Source organism: Aythya marila (assembly GCF_965140915.1).
Source record: "Aythya marila genome assembly, chromosome: 17".
In the NCBI taxonomy this organism is placed as follows: domain Eukaryota; kingdom Metazoa; phylum Chordata; class Aves; order Anseriformes; family Anatidae; genus Aythya; species Aythya marila.
Genome location: NC_139058.1, coordinates 2,179,431 through 2,206,125, shown reverse-complemented (window position 1 = coordinate 2,206,125; position 26,695 = coordinate 2,179,431). Strand labels below are relative to the sequence as shown.

The 26,695-nt window shown below is 40.6% G+C and overlaps 1 protein-coding gene across 11 annotated transcripts in view; it reads right to left on the bottom strand.

Moving 5' to 3' along the window:
* Positions 1 to 1,233: 1,233 nt before the first annotated feature.
* ATXN2 (ataxin 2) overlaps positions 1,234 to 26,695 on the bottom strand; it is a 51,155-nt gene continuing 25,693 nt past the window's right edge. For 6 of the 11 annotated variants that reach the window (XM_082774270.1, XM_082774261.1, XM_082774260.1 and 3 more), the window contains 12 exons: positions 25,030 to 25,218; positions 24,191 to 24,298; positions 23,430 to 23,500; positions 22,381 to 22,688; positions 21,832 to 21,895; positions 21,579 to 21,731; positions 20,198 to 20,264; positions 18,032 to 18,216; positions 17,341 to 17,473; positions 7,525 to 7,670; positions 6,431 to 6,658; positions 1,234 to 3,017 (listed from right to left, as the gene is read on the bottom strand). In XM_082774270.1, the coding sequence (XP_082630396.1) occupies positions 2,814 to 3,017; positions 6,431 to 6,658; positions 7,525 to 7,670; positions 17,341 to 17,473; positions 18,032 to 18,216; positions 20,198 to 20,264; positions 21,579 to 21,731; positions 21,832 to 21,895; positions 22,381 to 22,688; positions 23,430 to 23,500; positions 24,191 to 24,298; positions 25,030 to 25,218 (1,856 nt within the window). In that variant the 3' untranslated portion in view covers positions 1,234 to 2,813. Of the gene's footprint in view, positions 3,018 to 6,430; positions 6,659 to 7,524; positions 7,671 to 12,936; positions 12,991 to 17,340; positions 17,474 to 18,031; positions 18,217 to 20,197; positions 20,265 to 21,578; positions 21,732 to 21,831; positions 21,896 to 22,380; positions 22,689 to 23,429; positions 23,501 to 24,190; positions 24,299 to 25,029; positions 25,219 to 26,695 lie in introns of all 11 variants that reach the window. The other 5 variants (XM_082774264.1, XM_082774266.1, XM_082774262.1 and 2 more) reach the window with 4 other exon arrangements.

The window sequence follows — 26,695 nt, the reverse complement described above, 5'->3', positions numbered from 1 at the left end:
AGTATTCCCAATTTTAATTTAAGCTCGTTCGATCTGGACAAACCACAAACCTTCACCAGCACCGACCCCGGGCGGGGGGAGCCGACCGTGCACTCTCCACCTCAGCCTTCAGCAGGATGATTTAAAGCCAACAGGGTTGTTGGGCGCAAAGTGCATTGATTTGAAAGTTCTTCTCACCTGCACAGAAGAGTTCTTCTTGTATAGTAGATTTTCTATATATTGTTTCTGTATGTACTGTACAAGTAACTTATTCTTGAATAATGCAAATTTACCGTAATATAAAAAAAAAAAAAAATCTGCTCCTAATAAACTGTTTTTAGAACTCGTTTCTCACTTTTGGTATTTCGTCTGATTCCCTGTAGGATCCCGGGTACTATTTGAATAGCTACTAAAAGACAGAAACCTCCCTTAGAAACTCACTCAAGGAGTCTTGCTCCAAGTCACCGCCGCTGCTTGTGATGTTCTTGTGCCCCCTGCTGCCCACCTGCATTTTTTACTTGCATGGATTCTCTCCATTTTACTGCACCGTTCATTTTAAGGGAATAGGACAGAAGTTACTCAGTGTTAATCTCCCCCCGGGTGTTTTGTGCCAAGCCGCGGTGCGATGCGTTACCTGCCGTCCACGTAGGCTCACGCACACACCAGTTTCCTTGACCTGCCTCTGAAACGCAGCGATGTTTTATAATCCATTTAATCAGCATCATCTGGTGGTGGTTAGCCATTTTAGGACGTGTGCACCCTACAAGAGTCGGGAAGACCACAGCATTTCCCAAGCCGTGATGGTTACCCTGCCTGTTGCCGAAGGATGTGGTAGTCAGCTGCTTTCTCCTATCACTCTCCCCATCTTTTTTTACACCATTTTGTGAAGTGATGCTTACCCCGATTTCTTCCTTTGGCTCCCAGCAGCACCACTGGCTTACACAGCTTTATTTTAAACACCAAGGCCCAGCCAGGACACCTTCTGTACACCAACCACAACAGTGTAAAGTGTAAAGCCATTAGGGAATGGGTCCGAATGCAAGAAATTCTTTAAAACCTGTATCAAAGTCTGCTCCTGAAGCCTTCATTTTATTAGTAACAGCCCTACGAGTCTACCACGACTGACTTGGTTTCATAGCAGGAGGTGTGAGGGGGGCACACACACAACACAGCAGCAGCACACGACAGAAACACATGGCGAAGCTTACCTGATGCTAAATAAAAACAGCTTTTGATCCAAAGGGGAACGAATGGAGAAAACATTAAAGAGAGAGACTGGTAAAACAAGACACAAACGATAAGTAGGTCAGTTTTTAAAACTTTTTTTATTTTTTAATTTTTTTTTTAAGTTTTTATTTTATATTATCTACAAAGTAAAAGTTTTCTTAACTTAAAAGTTACATCACTGTCTCACGATAGTGATTATCTCATCAAACGTGATTTATAAATAATAATTCATCAGTTTGACGATTAGAATTTTTTTTTTTTTTTACTGAACCTGTTTCAAGTTTAGTTAGAAGTAAAAGGGATCTCCAAGTCTTGATTTTTAGTGATAATAGCAGCAAGAATCACTCTTGTTACTTCTTTTGCTAGCTGATGAGTTCATAACTTTGAAGGGTCATTAAAAAATAAATAACTTCCAGTTTTCAGCAAGCAGAGTTGGGGCACTTGCAGGACTCAGATACAGTGCATGGAATTATGGAATAGCCCACAAGTTCCTAAATGCCTCTACTCAGTCCAAATCTCTCCCACTGCAAGATGAACTGTTAGCATTCCTAGTGGATGTTACAAGAAATCAATTTTTTTTTTTTTTAAACAAAATAAAATGAAATTCTAGTTTTCTGTGCTTCCAGTTGGCAGAAGCAGTAGAAGGAGGGTATTTGGCCTACAAAAGGTATCCAGCCTTTCAGTTATTCCAGATGAGCCTTACAACTGCTGTTGGTGGTGGGCTTGTACTGTAAAAAAAAAGTTCAAATGTAAATAATAAATTGGCAAGCCACACAACAGTTTGCTAGTAAAGTGGTCACAGGACAACTACTGAGCTGAACTTTTTTTTTTTATTATTTTTTATTTTTATTTTTTTTTTAAGAACAAAACAATACTCTGCATATCAAGATGTCCTTTGGATATTTATTTTTTTTCCTACCTAAACCCTCAGAAAGCATCTTTGTTCTGCTCACACATTCCCCAAGAAACAAAATCAGGTATCTAGTTCACTAGAAAAGTTTAGAGGCTGTTTGAAAACAAATAATAACAAAGAAACCTAGGTAACGTTTTAAATTTAAAGTGGAAAGAAGTCACACAGCATCTACTTTTCCCCCAAAGTAAAGCTGCAGAATGTTACTCTGAATTAAAGAATAGACTTCAATTGTCATTTTACTTCGGTCATTAGAAGTCTAACAGCACTACCCCCGAGCAACATTGTCACTCCTATCCTCAAGGCAAATCGCTATAAATTTAATAAACCCCCAGATCGTTATGAACAGGCTACACAGACAGTCCATCCCCCAAGGCAAAACCACGGCAAAACCTGGAAGAATACAGTCCCACAGCGCCAGTGCCTGCATCGTTATCCATTTCTGTACTCAAGCTACAGAGAAACGAGGTCTTTGCTAAATTAGCTAAATCTCGCATGCTTACCTAGGCATTTGGGCTGGCAAAGTATAAATGCTAAATGCAGAAATAGCCTGCCTTCAGCAGCCTGCCACTCTAAAAGGACATCTTCAGCTTTTTTTTTTTTTTTAATTTTTTATTTTTTTTTTTAGTTTGTTTGTTTGTTCTTTTCCCCAAATCTGGTTTGTAACAGTCCTCCTCACTACTGTGACCTGGCTCAGTTAAGGTGCAGGTCTCCCGGGCACACACTCCTCACCTGAAGGGTGCGTCATATAGGGGAAATGTGTTGTTGTCGAGACTGGAATGGGCTGTAGTGCACTTTGAGCGATGGCGGCTTGGGGACCACCAGGTGGCTGTGTCGTCATTAGCATCATTGGAGCATGGGCAGTTGGGTGAGAAGGAACCATTCCTGACTGTACATGAGCCTGAAACAAAGAGCTCTTTAGTATAATGGTCACAAGGAGGCATCACTCCTGGCCACATGACTATCAAGTTTTCTCCAGCTGTACCAGTAAATCCAGAGATTTACTCCATTTTAACTAGATTAGCTACAGGGCTTAAGTCAGAGATCTTAACACAAAAATAACAGCTAAAAAAAAAAAAAAGGGCTCAAATCCTCACTGCTGGCTCTGAGTAACATTCTCAATTTTAGCAATTTGGACAGTGCACACTGGGAGAGACCAACAGCGTTAAACTGTGGGATATTTAAAAAAAAAAAACTCAGCAACAAATCTTCAAAAACATTATTGTTAGTAACCTAGATCAAAGCACTTCCTATGCAGAGAATGCACCGGGTACGGATCTGAACTTCACACGCACTAGAGGTCTGGCATCCCATCCTCAGCTTCTCATTACACAACTCCACATTCTTTCATGGCTCCCTGCCCTAGAAACCACTCTCCAGTGACCTGTGCCTGCACTATCTTTCATCTAAGCAGTCATTCTAAGATGAGTGATTTCATCCCTTTATACTGTTAGGTCAGCTTTGTTCTGTTTCCAGTTAAGCTCATCACAGTTAAGGTCCTTGTGTAATCTAAGCAATCATAGTTAAGTCTCAGCAGAAAAAAGGAGATTAATCTTCGTTATGGCTGATCACCTTCTGGCAAACAAGTTCAGTAACTTGTCAGTTGGCTTCTTTTGCTCAGAGTGGTTCGGAACTCTAGAGATTGTCAATTGTTTTAAAAATCTGGTAAGCACTAGTTTCGTAAAAGCACAACACGTGAAGGAACTCCTAGAGCTTTCGGTCAGTTTGTCTTGGAAAAAAAAATGTATTTGCATCTAAGGTTTGCTTTGTCCTTCTACCATACCCCATGAACAGGGCACTACGGTGCAATCATCGCAGCCTCACAAGTTTCACAGGCCAGTAAAGACAAATAGCAGGTAGTGGCTAGAATTTTATTTCTTAAAGACAAAAGGGTTATTTGACTCATCACAGACATTTCTCAAACTCTTTATCAGACTTACACTCTATTAATAGCACTCGAGAAGCCTTTAAAGGCAGGAACTGCAATTCAAATCTCACTCTTGCTCTAAAAAAGGCTTAGAAGATAAGGCTGTGAAACAAAAATATCTTTCAGGATCAGCACCATTTTTACGTTGACAAACATGCTATTATAGCAGCCATAACTATAAAGCAGCTATTCATATAGCAGTTGTATTCAGTACAGACACAAACTGGATAAAAATTTCTGCTGTGGCTCGAACGCTTTACAAATTGGAAGCTGACAGTACTTTGCAATGAATTTTCAAGTACTGTTTCTCAAGTGAGAGATCTCTAACAGCTCAATTCATCTGATAACCTAAAGGGAAATTCAACTGATCCCCTGTGTTAGCCGAACTGAAATTCCTACTACATATTTCACAATGGTGCTCGGCAGTTGGAAATGGCACTACTGAGAAGCTATTAAATCCAGTGATTAGTTTCCCCACCATGGAATAATTACACGCATTTAAAACTTCTTACAGAACTGTAGTTATTCCTTCATTAGAAAATTTTGAGGGAACTACTTCATTTCAAAAAGTCAGTCTGGTACAAATATTGTGGATTATGGATTGTAGTTTTCATCCTAAAAAATTACAGCAGAAAAGACTGCGTAAGTCAAAAATTAAGGATAAAGCAGGCTTTGCCTGTGATTGCTAAAAATCCTGACTAAGCCGTCAGTTCTGACTAAAAGTTGCATCTGATTTCCTTTAGCAAGGTTTGCTGATGAAGTGCTTGGCACACGGAAGGAAGACAACGGCCGCATCTACAGCGCAGGCACGGGCCTGGCCACAGTGTGTACAGCACAGTTCTTCTACAGGTTTACCTTCAAGTTGACTTTGAAACAAGCCTGTTTCACGTTTCAAGGCACAGCACTGAACATGCCACTCGCCCACAAGCTTCCAAGACCCTTCTAAAGGGCTACGTGCGGTATTTCGAGGCATCTTGAGAAGCTCTACAACCTGGGCATTCGCACCAGTGCCATCATGCCAGAGCAGAGCAATAGCTCATTTAAGCAGAGAATCTTGCTTCTGGCAGAAACCAGAGCCTGGGAGGATGTGGCAAGGTGCTACAATAGCAGTAGTCAAGTTTGGACATCCTCTTTATCCTCCCACAGTATAAAAGCAGAGAAATTAAAAGCCTACCGGAATTAAAAAGCTAAAAACTCAACATCAGTAAAAACAATTCTTAAAACAGCTACTAATTAGTTTGCTTAACTGGCCGTGCCAGGAACCAAAACAAAGGTTTTACCAGAATTCAGTAAGGGACTGCACACCTATCAGACTAACCTCCCTACCCACAGTTAGTCTTGCTATCCCAAACTACTGTTAGCCTGTATGAGAAGGCAGAAGCCAGATACCAAGTACTTATCTGAAGATGCAATTGTGCAGGCAAATTACTGATGAACTGTCCGCTCCTTGACAAAGCTCACTAAATCCATGAGATTTAGTAAACATCAGAAAATCTTTGTAACGCTGCTTTACGCGGAGCTCTTGATTAATCAGTCATGTGCTTCCCTTCCCAAAATCCTTTTTTTTTTTTTTTTTTTCAGTGAGTTGACCACAAGAGAGCAGTTAAGAGAAATGGGTTTCTGATCCTGAAGCAAAGACTGTAGTTAAGTTGCCCGACAATCATTGGGGTTCTCCTGCAATACATTTAGAGCCACACAGACACACACACACACGGTTTTCTCTTTCAGCAAGGATTGTCTTGCAATCATCTGAACTGAATCTCACCTATCTCCCATCGCAGTGCAGCCTTATTACTACCCAGTAATCCTTCGGAATATCCTTTACTGAATGTACTTGTATAAATTTGGCTACAACGCCGAGCCTACCACTGCCACCAAAAGCAGCAGTTCAGCTTTCTTCCACTCAGTTCTCGCCTCTGACCCTCCTGCGTGCCAGCTCTTCCTGTGATCATGCAGTGAACCCGAGTAGTGAACTGATTTGACTGAGAAGCAGCCTAAAATAGGGGGGGGGGGGGAGCACGCTTCAGCTGAATCACGTCCCCAGTCTGGTTTGCTGCATGGCCAAACAGTCCTGTGAGCAGAATGGTGGGGCAGGACAAGAATGGGAGTCGGAACTGGGAAGAGAGCTCAACTTCTTTCGGTAGCAGTGCCAGCTTAAGATGTCTTCATTAAACTACAGTTGTAGATGCACTGGGTGTTGGAAGCTGAGGTCCAAATATCTTGTAAAATTCTAAAAGAAAGGCAATGTACAGACAGAAACCTAAAGTAACACAACAGGTAGGTTTGTGCTGAGAGGTGACAGAATGGAAATCACTTCAGCAGGCCCAACTGTCCTATCTTTGTGGCATTAAGACATTTAGTCTTGAAGGTTGTTAAACTGTGTTTACCTGGGGGACATGGGCCATGTGTGGCGGATTGGTATATGCAGGTTGAACATGGGAGGGATGAATGGTGAAGACTGTTTGTTGTGCTGTAGGAAAACTATTTTGTGGAGACTGCGTATTGGAGCCTGGCGTCATGGAAGGTGGGGTTGGAGCTAGACCTGCGTGGTAAATTGCCGACTGCTGTTGTGGGTTTGCCAGGTGGAGTGCCTGAGCAGCCTGGTGCTGATGATGCTGCAAAAAAAGATAGTACATCAGTGAGGTTTATGTTATGGCCTAGAAGTGAGACATTTATTATGGAAACTAGTCTAAGAAAGGCTTGAAAAACTCTTGATATTCAATCTTTTAACTACGGTCACATGAAAACTTACTGCAATTCCTCCAGGCTCATTTTCTCCTTGCACACTAGAGAGTCATGTGAGCAGGAGCCTGGAAAATGGATGTGTTGACCAGAACAGTGTCTGCCAGGTAAGAACAAGGAGACCCTGAAGCCTGGAAGCTGGAAATACTTCACAGCTGCACTTAGAGCAGCCCAAAGTCACTACCAGTAGGTATCTATGGCAGGCAGCATTATCACAAGTACTGCTTTGTTTTCAGCTGCCTGCCTTTGAGGAAATACAAATCAAAACTTCTCAGCGTTATTCTGCTACTTCTAATTCTGACCCCACTCACATTAAACTGTGACAGTTGTAAGCGTTTCTTAATTGTAACATGAAAACAAGCTGTACCTCAACCCCCATGAAGAGGGAGAAACGGATGGTTACACTCAAATGTTGGCCTTTACTAAGGAAAAGGGACTGCCACAAGTTTTCCTCCTAGCTTATCTCACAAATTATGCGATGGGTCTACATTTGAGTCCTGGCCATTGCAAGCAGAGAGGAACGAGATGGTATCTCTCTGCTTCCTGCCTTCTAGAAAATATGGGAATCTGGACAATTCCTGCATGAGATTCATCACATGCAGGTGGTCTGGGCAGCTGCTCCCATCGTTTTTCCTCTCAAGAAATCAATAGATCGATGCAAAGTAACAGACTGATGAGATACCTTCCAGTAGGGTGTGTTAAGTACAATTTAAAGACATTCACTCCATTAAGCTGTTACCTGCACGGGGCTAGGAGCAGGGTGGCTTCCAGCATGTTGGCTTTGCTGCTGGCCAGTTGGTGTGGCAGAAGGCTGAGGATGCGGAGGATGCGGATGCAGGGTAGCATTAGGGTGGGCATACTGCTGAGCAAGTGAGCCAGTGGAAACTAGGATGAAAAAGAAGAATATTTAACAACAGGTACAAAATATACACCTCATCAAGTCACCATCTGCACTTGAAGATTGCACTATACCTCTATCACACTGCAAGAATATTCCCTCCCCCTTCTAAAAAAAAGTTATCTTGCAAATAGCTGAGTATCTTACCTTGTGTTCATGTAGTTTGATTTTGCAGGGAAGTCTATAAATAACCATAATTAGACAGTTCATCTTCCCTAGTTTGACAATGCAACAGATACTACATATAAGAAAGTGGTTTGTGGTTTGTTTTTGTTTGTTTGTTTGTTTTTCAGATAGGCCAGTTTGAAATACCAATTTTATAATTTCCATACAATTTAGTGTTTTTTTTTTTTTTTCCTGGAATATACTTTAAAAAGCTGTTACAAGCCATTTTTATTTCCACCATCCAAAAAATTATTTGGCCTTATACCTGGCTAACCTCACCATGCTACTCTTCTGGAAATTGCTCACAGTACAGTCCATGTAAGGTACACGCATTGCATGTATACTAAAGAGCTACAGGGACACACAGAACATACATAACAGCTGAGAAAACGAGACTCCTGGAGGATCAAATTTTTGTGGAAGCCAGTATTTTGTACTAAAATAACGTATCTTTCCCCTCGAGGCCAATTACAGTACTTTTCTGGATCACCACCATTCTGTGAGCTTCTCAACACTGCCGTGAAATTCTTAATTCCTTGAAACAGTAGCGAATAAGGTATGAAATTCCATAAAAGGGAAAAAATATAAAACTCACACAAGTGAAAAACCATCTGTTGCTATAGCCGTACCAGTCTCCAACAACAAACCAGTATCAACAAGCCCCTGTCTGAGGAGTCCTGCCCAGTTTTGCTTCAAAACAGGCCACACTGAATTACACCACCCCACTTCTTTTTTAAAAAAAATAAATCTGAAGGAATCTAAAAAGGTATGAGAAGCCATAAGAACAGCAAGACTTCCTGCAAACACAAAGCATGCAACTGGAAAGCAAGACCCTGAAAACAAATGAAAATGCACTGCCTATCCCCTCCATCACTTTTAGATCTTGTGCAACAAGTCTGCACAGACAGCGTGCACTGCTCCTCCCAGCACTGCAGCTCAGAACGAGGATAGCTTTGCTGACCATTGACAGACAAATAATCAAAGCAAACTATCAACCTGCTCCTGAGCCTGTTCCCTGCATGTGCTCCTTAGTTAGCTTGTACCTTTTTGTCTTTCTGAGCACAGTTAATCACTGCTCACTGCGGGGTTACAGCTTCTTTCATGGGGTTTGTAGTACGTGAGGATTTGAGGGCTGATGAAGCACCTTTCTGCAGCATACTTTTAGGAATGCTTTTGTTTGCAAGGTAGACTGTTTTGGTAGCATTTTCTTCCTTTAGTAAATAAACCCTAAAGGCAGGGCACAGGGAGTAACTTCATGTGCCAATCTTATGTTGCATCCACCCTGCCTGCATGTTCCTGGGTAGGGAGATGTGGTGCCTCACGTTTGCAGCTCGTTGCTGCAGATTCTGAAGAGCTTCACTGTGCTGGGTTCTACCCTCATGAATACACAGAGACTGCCTGAACATATATAAAGGATGAAAGACAAAACGGGTGGAGAAAACACACAAAAACGTAGCTGCATCTGAAAACACAAAGCTGTGGATCAAAAGCAAGTCTCAGCAACCACGCTGTGCCTTGGCACACCACCATCCCGTGCAAATACTTGCTTTCCTCCAGTTTGGCTTGCTATAAAGCTTACAAATACTACTGCTAAAATAATCAAACTCACTCGGAAGTATGCACCCAGTATCTTTTTTGCCTAGTTGAGATTTTTCTCCTGTGTACACGTCATTATGAAGATTTCTCCTTTTTAAAATAACTGCTTACCACATTTATCTTAATCCCACCCAGCTGTCTTGAAAGCTCTACTAAATCATCGCTGAGCCAATAATGTACCAGCGATGTGCACGACAGCTTCAGGCCATTAATGCAGATGAATTTCATATACATTTGTAACCCTAAATTCTTGCACAGTCGTGTACTTATGCATGATTGTACTCATACATTATCAGCATTTCTGATTCAGGGAGGTTTCTGGAAACACCTCCACATTTTCAATGGGCACGAGCAGAACTCTGCATCTTCTGCCACAAAGATCACTTTGTGACGCTTCCAAATGCAAGAAAAGTCATTGTTTTTCATATCACTACTAAAATTTATTTTGCAGCAGCATCTGCACCACGATCATATTTTATACAGCTTCCAAACATTGCTCCTCTTACTAAGACTACAAGAAAATGATCAACATAGACACCAATGGCTTTTACAGAATGCAGTTTACTGTTTCCTACAGTAAGAAAATTTCTTAACCTCATTATTATTCAACACTGAAGAAGGCCAGAAGTTATTATCTCTGTCCAAGTAATAGAAACAGAAATAAATGCAGAGAGGGATTCACTTGTTTGCCAAAGGGCACGCTACCAGAAATCTGCCTTCCTCAGCTCTCGTTCCGCTGCCTCAGCCACAGAGTTGGCATGCCTGACTATAAATTGCCTTCAACCCCATTCAAGAGGTTTTCAAGTGTATGCGAAAATTAATTTCAAGTCATAAGATATTCGAGGCTTCCCACATCCTGCCACACTACTTGTTAAGAGCCCCAGAATGATGTGGTACTCCCTGAAACCATTACTGCAATTCATCCTTCATTTCTTTATAGCCCAGAGAATAATAAACCAAGTTACTCCGAAGCAGATACATTATACAATGAAACTTCACAAGGAAGAATTTCAGGCTCAGGAAGCAAGTCAAACCGAGGAATGGTACCCCAAAGAACAGGGGAGGGGGTGAAGTGCCATAGCAGCAGCTTCCATAACCTTCTAATGTCTTCTATCCGTAAGTTTTGCACACTGAAGTTCAGAATTCATTCCTCTAGTTTCTCCTCCTCTGCCCCATTTTGTCTTTAGAAATGACTCCCCTATTAATATCCTCTCCAAATTCAGTTAAATTAAGTTCAGATGATGCTGCAAATTAAGTTTTAATAGCAATAATAAAAGTACATTTCCAAAAAAAAGGTATTTGGACCCTTATCTACATCCTGGACAGATCCTGTATACAAATCAAGAGCCATTCAGGAAGAGCAGCAGCACGTCTGAAACAGGTGCCCAGATCTATCTTAGCTGAAAACCAGAGTTCGACTTTAGAAAAACAGAAGGATTTCCATGTTTAGCTGCTGCAATTAACAGTTCACAACAAATCAGTGCAATCTATGAGCGACTTAGTAAGCCTGTGAAAGAAGCCTTGCAAAACAGTCATAAGAAATTCACCTTCAAAGCCGTAACTAAAACATTTTTACTGCAACAATTTTCAAGATTTTTTCCATCAAAACAGCTCGCTATGTGTATCAAATACCGAATGACATGAAAGGAGGGGGGGGAAAATAATGAATAAAATCACAAATTATCCAACATCTCCCGCAGCGTCAGCACTGTGGAGATTTCCCAAATGGCCATCTTTTAACCAAGAAAGCACCGAGAAAGCTCTAGGAGAGGACAACTCAGTTCTGCGTAGCTCCTTGCTGTAGGGAAGCCCAGCTCGTTCCAGCAGAATTACACTGCTTCGCACCCATTAAGCTGGAAGTTCGTCTCCCCAAGAAATACTCCCTGAGCCAACCCGTTTCACTTCGTCTTTTTGATCAAGTCGTCTCCTGACATGAGATATTTAACTGAACTAACCTTGGGAGGGGACCCGGCGAAGGTAAAGTCATTCAGTAATGAAGTGAGCAAAAATATCAGATGCATTGAATTAATGAGTTCAGCTCTACAAAACATGCAGCCTACGTTTCTGAGAGGCAAACAAAAAAAGAAGTCAGCTATCAAACCCAGCAAAAGAGCTGAAATTAAGAGGTCAGAACAGCAGAAATCAAGCAGAGCTCCCAGCTGCGAGGGTATATACAGAAACCATATCGTGTAATTTCTTATTTCCCTGGTAGGAATCTCAATGCTGCCAATGGTGGTCATCGTTGGTCATCATCCAAAGATGCACTTGAAGAGCCTATTTCCAAGAACTGACCAGTGAACAAAATTCAAAACTATTGCCAGACCCAGTAAGATGGTGAGGATAACTACATTTAAAAGACCTGAATGGTAGGAAGCAAAGAAATAGCAATGTTTCTTTCATAATATAAAACATTTACAGAAGGCATTTTACACAGGTAGAGCGGACTTCACTCCAAAGATTATCCACTGAAGGAACGAGCTTCTTACAGTTATTTCAGTGCACCAAACCAAGATGCATGAAAACAGTACAGGTCAGCATCCCACAGCACTAGTTCACATAAAACCAGCTCTGTACCAGAAGCACACAGGAAGTCTTTTCCAGACGAGATTTTTGGAGAACAAATGGTATTTCTCACACCCCTCTTCCATCAGTTAGCTCAAAAAAAAAACCTCAAACCCACAACCAGAAGAGTGCCTGGCACAGGCTGCAGGGACTTGCAGATGGCCCCAAGTCTCACTGCAGGACAGGAGCAAGCCTGAGATCGCTGTGCTCCTTTCCCCACATCCTGGCTGACATCTACAGCTCATCCTGCAGCCCCCAGAGCCTGACTGCCCCCGCAGGCTCCCCAGAGGGCTCTGATGAACACCAGAGGCAGGATTTCTGATGCTGGGGAGGAAGCGCCCGGTGCCACACACCTGCAAGGGGCCCTCTGTCCAGTCACTCGTCGAAATAGTGACCAAGTACAGGGCTCTCTGCACGCCTCCAGTGACACCGCAGTAACTCCACGGGAAGCTTCCTTCACCCTCGCTGCAGCTCAGGTTAATTCCTCCCAGGGGCTCAGCACTTGAGCCACAGCTTTTTAAAGTGATGAGGCACAAGACACTGCTCCTTTTAGGAAGTTCATTAACTCACAAAGTCTTCAAATCCCATTTGGAACTCCCATGGGAGTTCAGCGAGGTTTTAAGCAAAAGTTGTCCGCACATAGCACTCATTTCTGGTTGCAGATGAAGAGACTGGGTAGTAATGATAAAGATTCCTCAGCACACAAAATAGCGTTTAAAAAGAAAATTGACATAAATCAGTTTCCTGTGGTACTTTAAATCCGTTCAGCTTCACCTCCCCCCTCTAGTGAAAGGAACTTTCCTGCATTTTCCACATGCTGGTTTGGTGCAAGGAAACTTGTTCCCTCAACACGTCCCATTCCTTTAACATCTGTTCTTTAGATAGTGCTTTTGCTGTACAATCAAAATTAGTACAAAAAACCCAACTCACTGGCAAAGTAGAAAGAAGGGCCTGTCTCCTTGCTGTATGGTATTTTGGGACATGCTGAATTTGGGAAATAGAAAGGTAAATTAGCCTCTTGCCGTGTGCATGCTTCCCGTCTTCTGGAAAGGTCAGCGTCTTTTTTTTTCTTTCCCTTTTTTTTTTTTTTTTTTTAATATATCGTAGAATCATGCAGATATTTTTATTTACTTAGTTGATATTAGGGTTGGATATTTAGTTTTTACAACTGAGCGGAGATGAAACAATACAAGTCTCAGGTAAGCCTTCCTTCTAAACTCTGATACTGAGGTCTTCAGCTCTTAATTTAGTATTAACATGAAAATAAACTTTATGTCAATTCACCATCTATTACAATGCACTGTAACAAGAAGGTTAAAACGTAATTACATTAAACAAAAAATCGCCCCCCTTGCTTTTTCAACTGTGTCACTGTCATTCTTAACAGTTCCAAGACACCTTTGGTGACTGGTTCACTCTTAGTCCCTGGAGAATCCTTTGAGGTTTATATTATATCCACCATTGTACTATCAGGGTAATAGAATTTACTCTACTGCTGAGACAGAAACCAGATAAAGTTAGAGACAATACCAGACCAGTAAAACATGTGCAGAAGGGGAAAAAGGAAGGGAGAACGGGGACAGGAATGAGAGCACAAAAAAACAGGAAATGCATCTGTATAAAACCAAGGCCTGGTTTTACACAAGTTTCTGTTTGGTTTGGTTTTTAAACACAGAAGTAAAGTTTTTCAGAGGGCTCCGGTTATCTAAAAACATAGGCAGTTCAGCAGCTACGTGGTAAAACTAGCAGGCATTAATCGTCACAGGGAAATCTCCACCCTCAGCTTGGATACCCAGGTTTTCTACCAACATCACGGGACACGTTTGTGTCTGTGCCACATAGAAACAAGCAGTGAAACTGCAAACCACGGCCAGCGAACTCGACCAGAGCGATACTCGCGTCATGGATCACGCAGGGCCAGCACTTCCCAGAAAGATGTTACGTTCTGAGCCTACTTCAGCAGGGCGAGGGCAACAACCCGGTGTTAAGGCAGGTGTGTGTGGCAGCTAAAGGTGTGTGTAGCTGCAAAGCTTTCCTCGGTAAGGCCATCTAAAGGGCTCGCATCTCCAGAAGTTACAAGTCAAGGTGCAATAGGCATTGGGTGGAGGGAAGAGAGATGGTTGTCTGAACACCGTCCTTCCCCATCGTGTTCTGAGGGGGGGAAACCAGTGATTTAAACGCTCCTCTGCCGTGCGTTCAGGTGGGTCTGCTGGTGACCAGGCTGCTTAGCTACTCTGCTTCTCTGGAGCTCTCGTCAGCAGTTTGGGAAACAGAAGCAGGCACCGTAATGACTGGCAAAGAAATCCCAGAAGTGCAGAAATATCCCATTAAACAGCATTAGACAAAAAATATTTTTCTTTCGACTGGAAAAGTGCAGATCAACAAGCGTTAAGTCACTACACGTATTTGGAATTGAGGTATCTCCTCACGAGACAGAAGGGAAAACAAAACCCAAGCTGTTGGCAGTGAGGGCAGGTCGCTTAGCGGCTCAACGAGCATTTCTCTTCACTGCCAGGCAGTTACTGCTCGCCACAGACATTCACTTATCCCAAACCATTAAGGAAGATGGAGTTCCAGATCTCCTGAGAAAACGCTTCACACCTTCAGAATACCTCATAAGCAGTGCCCCCCAACCCCCGCGTCTCAGTGCGGTTGTCCTTGTAGACATCTTCTTTCTACCACACACACAGGAAAAAAATTGAGTGAATTTTGCAAGAATTATCTCAGAGGAAGCACCGGTACCTTGAAGGACAAAAGGACACTGTAACCCACTGAATCCTGATATGAACAGGGGGAGGGAAGTCAAAGAATAAAAATAAAAATAGATCAGATTGCTATTTTAAAGAGCCAAAGGGAAATCTGAGAACTTGCTTGAGCCAATGCTCCAGAAATCAAAAGCAGCAGCGGTTGTTATAGGAAGTTATTCTGGATTTTCAAACTGCTTTAACAAGAGGACCAGATTAGATTCAGAATCAGCATGTGTTGGTATATTTAGTTCAGAGATACCATGGATAAACTTAAGATTCCCAAAATACCGAACGTAAGTTGTGAACACTCCCTTGTATTACCATTCAGAACTACCTGTCACTCGGTCAGATGGGAACAAATCGAGCACGTTGCTCATCATTTACTACATAAGCAGCATTTATCTATCACCTTCGGCAAGTCTACATTTTTTTCCAAGCAGTCACATACTGATAAACAGAAGCTGAAGTTAATATCTTCTAGATGGTCACATTTTAAGGAGAAAATCAGCCTAGGCAAGGTCTTCAAGTATTCAGCACATGAAAGCCTTGCAAAAAAATGGGAATTGAGACAGCAATACTCTACATCAGAAGTCATTTCACGTGTAGCCAACTGTAAACTTTGCAGGTTAAGAGTGCATTTGAGCCAATTCATGGTCACTAGGCAATACACATATTCACACACGGCAAGAACATACTCTTAAAAAAAAAAAAAAGTGTCTCGTATGGAGTTCATGATCCTACTGGGTTGAGTAGTTTCTATAACCAAGAATTTCAAGCACTTGATCATTTACTGGGAAGGTGGGAGAACGTTCAGAAGAGCCACCAAGTAGCTGTTTGAAAGAACACAGAAGGACATGCAATTTCCGTAAATTAGGTGCTCTTGGAAAAGTAACCTTTAAATTACATGGAAGGAAATACGAAGGAGTTCTCAAATATTGACCCAGCTTAGTTGTGTGTACCAGTAGGTAGTCACCTACCTACAACAGATAAGCTACAAAACCAACACAAAATGAAAACTAACTGTTGAGTTAGAGTATCAGTGGGGAAAAAAAAAAAATGCAGACATCTGATCAAAGCTAAACAAGGGAATGGGCTTACACTTCAATGCTGCAGAACCCAGTGCTTACAGAAGATAAGGATGGTGCACAATGGGAAATCGCTAGGAAGTAACAAGCAAACATTTTGAATGAAGTCTCACATACTCTCTCATGTCTAGTTTTATTTTAATCATGATTTGAGAGAAGGGTTTTCACCAATAAAGGTCTGAAAGCCTTTGATCATTCACTTAATCAGAATTCTATTTAATCTAATGAAAAAGCAAACAGAAGATCTGTTTACATGGACACCTCAAGCACAAGAGTTGAAAAGATCAAAGTAATACAATTAGCAAGGACCTGTGAGAGAAGGACTTAACCTCTAAGAGTAACTTCCATTTCAGCTTCATCACAAATGAGCTGAAGCGTTCTTTCTCCAAGCGTCAAAAAAGGCCTCTGTTATTTTTGTCTCTTAACTATGTAACCACACTACTGCAGAGACCTGACAGGATGTTTTCAGATGGGTAAGACACCGACTTGTTTAAATCAAAATTAATTTCACGCTAAACTTTAAAATTTCATTTTTAGCCTTGTTAAGTTTTCGTGACACACCATGGACTTCCATTAAGTAGCAGTGTAAAACTAAGCACCGGAAAACATACAAAGATGTCTAAAGGTACAGAAAATCTTTTATTAGAATCTAAGTCAATAATATACGTGACCCAATAAAAGTCTTCCTCAGATGCTGTAACAAGTATTGAAATGCCATGTTTTCAAGAGACCATCTGTCTTTTTGACATTTTATGACAGTTTCCAAGCCTTCTAGCAACCTTGATTCTACCTATTTCAATAGCATGTTTTGCAGTGAGGTTTTTCCTCCGAATTGGGCATTGCTTTATCACACATTTATAATGCTTTAGAAGTTCTTCACATTATAGTTTGTAACAAGGTAACCCACATTTTCAGCATTTCACTGTAAGTGAAATATGCTCGTCTGATAATGCTGGAGACTAATTTTCAAAGTCAAAGCAATACACGAGTTATTTCATAGACTTAATTCTTGACTTACCAAAAAAGAAAGGTAAGCAACACAAGTTTTATTTTGCTCAGACAGAAGTGTTCATACTGTTAATAATGCTAGTAGTATCATAAAGACAGCATTTCACTAGTTGTCAGAACTAAAGTCAAGTTTTGAAACTGAGGTCATAGCCTTGCAGTAAAACCAGTCCTACTTATAAACAAGAAACAATCAAGGGATGTTGTGTCAAGGGCATCAAGAGAACTTGAACAAACTTCTTTCAGCAGATATTCGTTAGCAGCTCCCAGCTTGAAATTTCATCTTGGTCACTGGCATCCTACTGAAATCAGCATACTTGAGTTTTCATTTTAACCAGGTGGCTCAGTTTTCAACGCTTTGCTCATCATCTTATGATATATAAACCACATCTACTGGTGTAATCTGAATGATACCCACATTTGAAGCTCGAGATTAAATATATCCCTGCACAACATAAGAACTTAAAAAGTTACATATAACACAAAACGTTTCCTACCATACATAGCATGCGTCTGTTCATGCGCACCATACTGTGTTGCAGAAGAAGATACTAAACCAGGCTGTGCATGTGTTGGTGGTGCCATCATTCTAGCGTTGCCCTGTATTACAGGGCTATAAACATGAGGATGCTGCATTCAACAGAAATAAGAAAAACAGACAGTTAATTGGAGGCCCATTACAAGAAACTAGTCTAATCTAAACAATAATTGCATATGCAGAAACAGCAATAGCTTGGCCTTATAAAACACAGAGGAAACTAAAGATTTCATACTACAATTATCCCAGTTGTTTCTAAAAACGAAAGGACATTTTCTGCAGTAGGCTAGAAGCTGACAAAAACCACCAGCATATCTAATTTCTGCCATTCTAATATCAAAAGCTTATGTATGCAACTATATATTTATGCAATTACATATGTGTATTTAAAAGCTCTTGAAGTAAAAGTATAAATAGTTTGTTTTTAGAGAGCATAACTAGGAGATGCCCTGCCCGTGACCTAAAAGGAATTGCCCTAAAAGCTAAAAAGGTAGCAGCAATAACAAATTACAACTTCTAAACTGACTGGAGGATTCGTTACAGGCTTTGAAGCACATTACAATAGCAAACATGTGACTGGAGACAATATGGTATTTAGGACTGAGTCACTTAATTACTAGCCATATCACATCCACTAAACAGACTCTTACCTGAGACTGGTAGTGTGGCACATGCTGCACAAGAGGCTGGTTAGGAAACTGCTGGGGACTATACGCAACATATTGTGTTGAATAAGCAGGTGGCGTAGCTACAATTGGAGGGCCTGCAGCTGAGGCAGGATGCATCATGGTGCTCTGATGATGTTGGTCTTGCCGTTGCTGTGGCATATTTGGTACTACAAAGCAAAGAGCATCTCACGTTAGAAACACGGGATGAAGAACGTTAGTCTTCCTGAAAGGTTTTGCATTACAACGTCAATGTGACCCAGTAGAACATCCTCACCCCTCGACCTTTAACCACTTAGAGCTCCAGTATTAGAGCTCTGTCAAAACGGAGTTCATAGAAAAAAAAATTAAAAAGATTTTCATCGCTTTCATCACTGCCTTTTTGCCATGAGGCCACAAACTCAGGCCTGCTTTTTTTTGTAAAAGAAGGAAGGTGCAGGGAGAAAAAGACTGACAAAAATCAAGAACAGAAGAGAGAGGTTATACCAGGATACCTACATTACTCAAAGTTGATCCTGTCCCCTTCAAAAGGCTTAGTTTATCCACTATCAGAACTACTCAGCAACTGCTCCATCAACTGGAAAGCTGAGTCTGTTAAAATTACTTGTGCTCATGGCTGAGGAGAATAGAATAAAGGTCTCCACGCAGCTGCAATATGAGGTATTTGCATCATTTAAGCTCTATGCTATCCCTGAGGATAGCCAAAAACTTTGAGGTTACAGTCAACACCGAAGAGGACAAATCAACTTAGAGGGGGAAAAGGAATAGGAATAATTAGAGGGAGGAGAGGTTAAGAGAGCAGAGCACTGCGGTGTGGGACTACCTGAGCTATCTGGGTAAGAAGACTGCCTGAACCACAGCAGCAAGGCACTCAGAACAGAGGAATTCAGCCTACTAAGCAACATGGCATGATCGTTCAAGGTGAGCTCCAGCTTGCTGCAGTGAGACTGCAACTAATAACTACGCTAACTCAAGCACCTGTAAGCTCCACTGCAGTGTGCCATGTTGGCAGACCCCTTAGGGAGAGGAAAAGAGGGAAACGTTGAAGATGTCAGGAAATTCACTCAATAATGATTATGTTTACACTGCAAATCAATAGAAAAAAGTAAATACGGGGCGCAACTTGAATAGGGTAAAGGCGCTGAACTTTAACACAAGCAGCTCCTTCAGGCTTATGCTGCACACAAAATGGATTTATGGAGGAAATAATGACATTCAGGAAAGGAATTCAGAACAGGAGAGCCTCACAGAGCAAGCAAGTAGACAGCAATATACTTCTGATTAAAATAATCAGTATTATCAAGCACAGGATTTCAGAGTCAGGCCACAGTAAAGTTAGTGCGTTTTAAAATGGAAATACATTACAAGTTTTTGTCTTCCCTACTTTCATAAAGGCTACTTGTTTATTTCTAAACAGCAGAACTGCTCTTTTAAACAATTTCCTCTTCCAGTGACCAGAGCTGCAGCACTGGAATCTATCATCATGAGAGACTGTGTAATATTGCAAGGAATTTAATTGCGTCGAATTAGAGCATTATCTGAAACATGACTATAAAACAAGACCATCATTTTTCTGCTCCTACACTGCACTGCAGAGATGAGAGTGCATCTCACCACACGTTTTCATCTCCACAGCCACAGGTGTCACTTGTTAAAAATGCAGTATTGTTAGTCCAGCTGTTCAGCTACTGTTGCAGAAGGAATACAAAAGAACAAACTGGAACCAGCAATAAGCTCTTTGCAGAAGAGTAACAGCACACTCTTTCTGAAGAAAGAGATTTTTCTTGTTGACAAAAATACCCCATTCAGGCACTATTCAGGGCTCTGCTGCACACCAGTACAAAGCAGTTCCCTTCTTAACATTTCCGTAACACTTACGAAGTATAGGAGAAATCAGCTTACCCAAGTGTTCCAAGTAACACACCTTTTCCGATTTGTCAAATCAAATTCCAAAACAAGCAATGCCACGCTACTCAAACTTGTGATTTGAGCTGCATTAGCTTATCTGGAAATACCCAAGTATTTCCACTTAGTTGCCTTTATTAAAAATAGTATTTAAAATATCAATCAACATGGATTAGAAAACAATCATTTGTTATTTTATTCATGCTGCATGCAGACTAAGAACCAAACAGGCAGTATTATTCTCACCTTTACCTGCTCTATATGTCTTGGCTTGGTTCACTGGCATGGGCGTCATGGGAATAGGATACAAAGGCTGAAACAGAAGCAGGAGTTTAAGCTATGATATTCCTTTAAAAAGTATGTTTGTGCATGTGGCTGTTTGTTGGGGTGGGGGCCCTGCTCAGCTGTGCTATGTTTTACTCTGAGCCACTAAAATAATCATTAGCCTCTAATGATATTAGAAGCTACTTTTTCTCTAAACTTTATGGCCATAATTAGGTGACAAACATTACAGATTATCATGATAATCAGAACTCTCCGCTGTGCAAGTCTCCACTATGAAATGAGTCGCAACAGGACCTACCATATCCTAGCTTTCCAACTCTTTTCAGAGGCAACTCATACAAATGTAATGCTAGATGTTAAAATATTTACAAGTTCAGTTCTTCACCAATGGCATAGACACTACTAGAAAAAAAATCACTGTTGCTAAAACCAAGCCAGTAACAGTCTAGCGCATCTATTTTAATGTTAGGAAAGATGCACAATGGCAGCTTGTAGATGCTTGTTGGCTCTTTTAGCATTTTATCACAAGATTCAAGGCTCACAGAAGTTTCTTTAGGAGGAATTCTTGTGACCTTTTGCAAGCTGATCACTAAATTACTTATTAAAACATTTTGGACATACTGGGTATTTTCTTAACACATGATGAGAGCAGTTAGAATGAGTTTTATCCTTCCCCCAACACCCCAAACCTTCCACCACACAGTTAGGATTGTTAGCCACAAATTTTTAATCACCAGCAACCATTTGGTCCATAAGGAAAGGAAGAAACACTCCAGACTTCAAATATGGCTTAGTGAACTTTGCCTAACCTGTGATATTTTCTTCTACCGCTGTGATTAAGTCTGAATGTACAAACAACCAAGACCATATGGTTTGCAGCAACCAGTCAAGTAATGCTAGTATTGCTACTTCAAGCAAAGTATTAAATCAGACAGCTTTATAGCAGAGTTAGATTTGAAATCCTAGTAATCTCTGCAACAACCGGAAATTAGTGGGACACAGCTGGAAGCTAAGGACAAAAAATGGTTGCTTAAAACTTAAAAGTAAGGCTATGCTTGGAGCACTGGGGAGGAATTCTGCACAGAGTCACAACAAATATGAGTAACAGCTGTTGGAATTTACAAGTGTTTGAGACTATTATACTATCAAGATTGAAAGACCACTGGGAAAAGCCGTTATTTACATAGCTAAAACTGAACAACAACGTAATTGTGTCCATATTTATGGCAGCGATACAAACACTACTGTACCACTGTCTTATCTTAGATCTCCTATGTCTCCCCAGTTGGCTGACAAACATCTGAAAAGTGTAAACGAATTGCCATTACATGCTGCACCTTACCTGCACGCCTGGACTCACTGGAACTGGGTACATCATATTTGGTGCAAAACAAACAGGCTGAGTGTACACTGGAGTTGGCTGCTGATGACCCACCATGGAAGGGCTAGGTTGAGCTTGCGGACGAGGGGAGGTTGGTGTAGTAGAAGGCTTCGGCTACAAATAGAGTTCAGCAATGCATATGCAAGATTAGCTTGACCATACTCGAAGGAAAAGCCTTTGAGTGGATCTTTATAAGCAGTATCAAATAACTTACTTGAGCAAAAGATCGAGGGTTGAACTCTTTTGCATTAGGATTAAGTGTTGATTTTCTAACTTGCCTAAACATGAAGAACAAGAAAAGATGTTCAGCATTATTCTTTTACAAGCATACCTGCAGAATGACTAAACAACTAAAAAATTGAGATATGAAATGCCTCATTTCCATCTGCAAGTTAGATTTTTGAGAACTCAAATATACATAAATACAAAAAGTCCTGTTTACTGACAGTATTCTTACTATACTCATCAATAAAGCTTTCCTGGTGTTGGTGCTTCAGCTTACAAGAGATGGGAAAACATTTACATAAGCATTCAGACACCAATTAGGCATCGAAAGGACCAGAGTTCTACATGCAGTTCTACCACTGACTCACAGGATGACTTTCTGCACAGGCACATCAATTTTCTCGTAGTTATACAGAGAAAAAATAACTTACATTGACCATATCAACATTAAGACATTACATGTTCATAATAGCTTTTTTCTACACACAATTAAATGCTAATAACAGATTTGTTTATTCTAAAAGGCATAGTTACTCACTCAGAAGTGTCTTTCTTCTCCTCTTTATCCTCTTTATCTTGTTTATTTCCAGGCCCAGATGTCTGTACACCTTGTGAAGTTACCTCAGGCCCTCGCTTTTGCTCAGAATTATTACTTATTGATGGAGAAATACTTGGACTATTGGGTTTGCTACTGCCACCGTTAGAGTTAGTATTACTGCCAGTTTCTATGATAGATTCTTTAGGGGTTGAGTCTGTCTTTTCCTTAACTACATCTCTTGGTTTTTCACCTTCTCGTGTTTTATTTAGCAGCTGATCCACTGCATCTGAAGAGGAACTTGACTGTAACTGAAAAAAAAAAAAAACAAAACCCGAGGTGTATATTCATTAAATTGGTACGCAAAACTAGAAGACAATTTAATGCTATCACAGAGTAAGATACAGTCCCATAGGCCCTAATCACCTGGAAATGACCTTTTCAAACATACATTTCCATTTCTAGTAAGAAAAAAAAATCTACGAGCACTGACTATGTTTTAAGCCTACACTGTGCAAGAAGCTGAATTATTCAGAGACTCGACTGACCTACACTTTGATTAGGAAGTGACAGGAAAGCTTAAGACAACCCCTTAGACTCAACCCCCCTCCATGTGATTTAAAAACAACTCTTGAAAAGCTGACCTGATTTAGTAAGCAATTATAACCTGGAAACGTGCAATGGATCAGCAGATATTGTCTTCAATTTTCCTCAGCAAACCCCTCCATTACACTTTGAAACCCTTCCATATGGAGCTCTCCCATACGGAGCATAAATGCATTAATTATTTGTACCTAACAACCACGCAGGTTTTGAGCAACATTTTCAGTATACAGTATTTAAGTCAAAATGTACATTTGTGCATTAGGCAATTGTATAAGCAAGACTTAGCATTGAATTTTAGCATGAATTCTCATGAACATTTTTGTAAATCGAGCACAAGTTTTAAGGACCCATTTTCCATTAACACATGCAATGCATTCAGTTCATTAAAGTAATCTGGGTGCACACAAGAACTACAATACATTAAGATAACATACACAGAAACTTACCCTAAAGTCATTCTTAAATTTCTTTAAATCATCAATCTGTTTTCTATGTTCTGAAACAATTGGAGAGACACCTGCCAAATATAAGACCACAATTGTCCAAGCATTTCTAATTCAGGTTTTTATATTCAACCCCCACATCTATAAATTTGCAAAAACATAGCGCTTGCATATCTAGAAGTGAAATACAGCTACACCACTTCATCTGTGAGTTGGTATAATTCCATGAACAACTCGTATGAGCACACAAAAATACTCTGTGAAAACATGGCATTGCATAACTGCCATATCTATAGCTCTAACGCATCACACCAAGACAAAAGCCCTGAGGTACAGGGACTGCAGAACTCACATGCATACAAAGAGGCACACAATAAAACCCTCGAAACATAACATGCCAGTGTTTCAATAATATCAATTAAAGGTGAAACACTAAGGTGTCATCCCGAGTTTAAATAAAAATAATAATAATAATAATAATTAAAAAAACACTTTGAGAAGAGGAAATAAATAAAATAAATAAATGCAAACGTCATCCACATAAGCATCTCTGTACTTCAGGTCAATGAAATGAGTCCATGAGTCCAACACTTAAAATTGCAGCTCTATCGCTTCAGAACTGCATGCTCAAATGTTCCTTACAAATTATCAAACAGATTGCCTCCAAGTCTTCCTTTAAATATTAACTAAGCTAGTCAATACAGCAGGTTTAGCACTTGGAATCCTATGTTACTCAAGTACTTACAGAAGCTTTTGATACAAACCTTTGCTTTCAGGTTTAGGAAAACTAGGAGAAGTCTCACTTGGTTTTATATTCTCCTTGTTTCCAGTTGCAGAATTTTGCCTCTGGTCCTGAAGCCTAGTATCTTTAGCTGGAAAAGAAATTGCCAAAGTTATTCTCTTATACACAACTCACACTGATTAAAAAGAGATGACAAGATAGAACAGAAGAGAGATTTAACCATGTTTAGCTTACATAAGAAAATGCCTGTTACACTTTTTCTGCTACCAAGTTAGGGCCTGGAGGCTTATCCTCCCCCCTTTCCCCTTCCTACTGTTATTAAGCTCAGTGAAAATGTCCCAATCAAACACATCCCTCACCACCGCACAGATCCTTAACTAGGCTGACAAGAAAATGTAAAACGAAAGCAAATTATTCTCCATAGTCCAAGGTCTTTGAGATTTGAGAGTTAGTCAAGACCTTCATGACTATGCTCTTGAATTTCTTTTTTCTCCTTTCACGAGGCTTAAAATATTCCTTGAAAGCAGTGGTCTATGTTTCTTTAAATGAGAAAACAGCCAAGAACTCAGTCTGAAAAAAGTCCTCAATTAGGTCAAATACATCCATACTTCCCAAACATACATCTATACATCCATACTTCCCAAAAGACAGAAGAAATTAAGCATATAGACTTACTAAAAAGCCTCAATCTTATTTTAAAGCCATCATCTTAAGAGAAAAGGAACTCACTACATAGTAAAATTAAATGTATCAGTCAGAACTTTTCCCAGCATTTAGAAAGCAGCTTTGCTCCTGTACAGACATATTTATTTTCAGAGATCAGGCAAGGGTTGCATTTGCCAGCAAGTGAGGGTTACTCACCTTCGCTGGAAGGGGTAACTGCTCTGTTGGAAGCAGGGCTGGCAGGTGTAGGAGAGGCAGCTGGAACAGGCATGGCAACAGATTCAGTGGGAATAGTACCAGGTTGAGGAGAAGGCAGAGCTGGTCCTGTGGGAGTGCTGCTTTGCCTTGGAGACCTAGGCCTGTGTGTTTTAGGGGATAATCTTGGAACTAGAAACAAACAGGAAAAAACAGTTATGGGATAAGTTTCCTCATCCGCTCAGAAGTTTGCTTATTTTAAAAACGACTAGGAACATGCTTTAATATACTCAGTGGAACATTATATAGTGACTGAAAACCTCTTTACCTTTCAGGTACATCACCTAACTCTTTACAGTACAGCATTTCAGATAAGTGGTGCTATTTTCCTGCAGACTGTCCCCTAACATACCTCTCTGACTTACAGTCCCACCATGAAACTGCAGCATGGTCCCTGGCCCCCCAGCATACAACAGCTCACATTAACACAGTTTCAGGCAGAACAGAAAAGGTGGTCATTATCTCCATATAAACAGATGTAAAACATTTTTTTTTAAAGGCTGAAAAAAAATCATCCATTTTACAACATCCTCCTTTGGAGGTTTGTCAGCTGGAAAAAAAAAAAAAACAGCATATCCTACTGAAGGAAGATTATTTGATGTCCACTTCTGCCCCTGTGTTAAAGCAGCAAGGGAAGTTGTATGTTCTTTACAAGCTAAGCTGTACCTCCTGCTTCCTACTCACGCCGCTGTGGCTAGTTAGTTGTTTTACATCATACATCAACTTCGAGTGAGCAAGAAGAAAGAGAGGTAAGTTGTTTAACAGCCCTGTTTGCATGCCAGTGATAAATAAAGTGCAGGGCAGGGAGGGGAGATGAGTCAGAGAGAATGCCAGAACAGAAGAGTTTAAATCTTTTCTGCAAGGCAACAAGATCTATGGGGCTGTCTACGCACTGGAACACAATTCATACCTGTTTTCTGAAAATGCATTCCCACCACTCTTCTCTAAATCCTAACACCGCTAAAAAGTATCAGACTCCAAACTGTTGCCCACTTGTGCTCTGACTCAAGAAAGCACCCAGCAGCTGACAACTGACTAGAACATGGTCCCAATCACAAAAGCTCAAAACCAGGGCTGGTATCATGACTGAGCTTTAAATATACAGTCAAACGTTACAAAAATAACTTCAAAAAAGACAACGCTGACTACATCTAATACTACAGTACTTATGACAAACACAGAACAACCACTTAGAACCTTCATCATTTTTAAAGAAAGTACATCCAACTTCACTTATCATTTCATCTTTTTCTTGTGATGCCAACCTTCCTCTATACAAGCACCTCATTCATTTGTAAACCATAAAAATCCAGTTACATTGCCACTAATCAACTTCAGTGATGCAGTGGAAAATAACTTTGTCTCCTTCAGTGACTTTCCTGAAGATTATTTCTTTCAACAACTCATTCCTACATTCTTCCTTCCTTTCATGCACCAACTGACTTACCCTCTCTGCAACTCAGACCGTATTGCACTTTAAGGACTGACTCACCAGCTGTTTTACTAAGCTACCTGGTAACATCCTTCTCCCACTTCATCTAAGCGAGCTAAGTTAGCAGACCAGTGTATTCGGAGCCTGAATTGTCTAGGAACACAATATTCTGCTTAG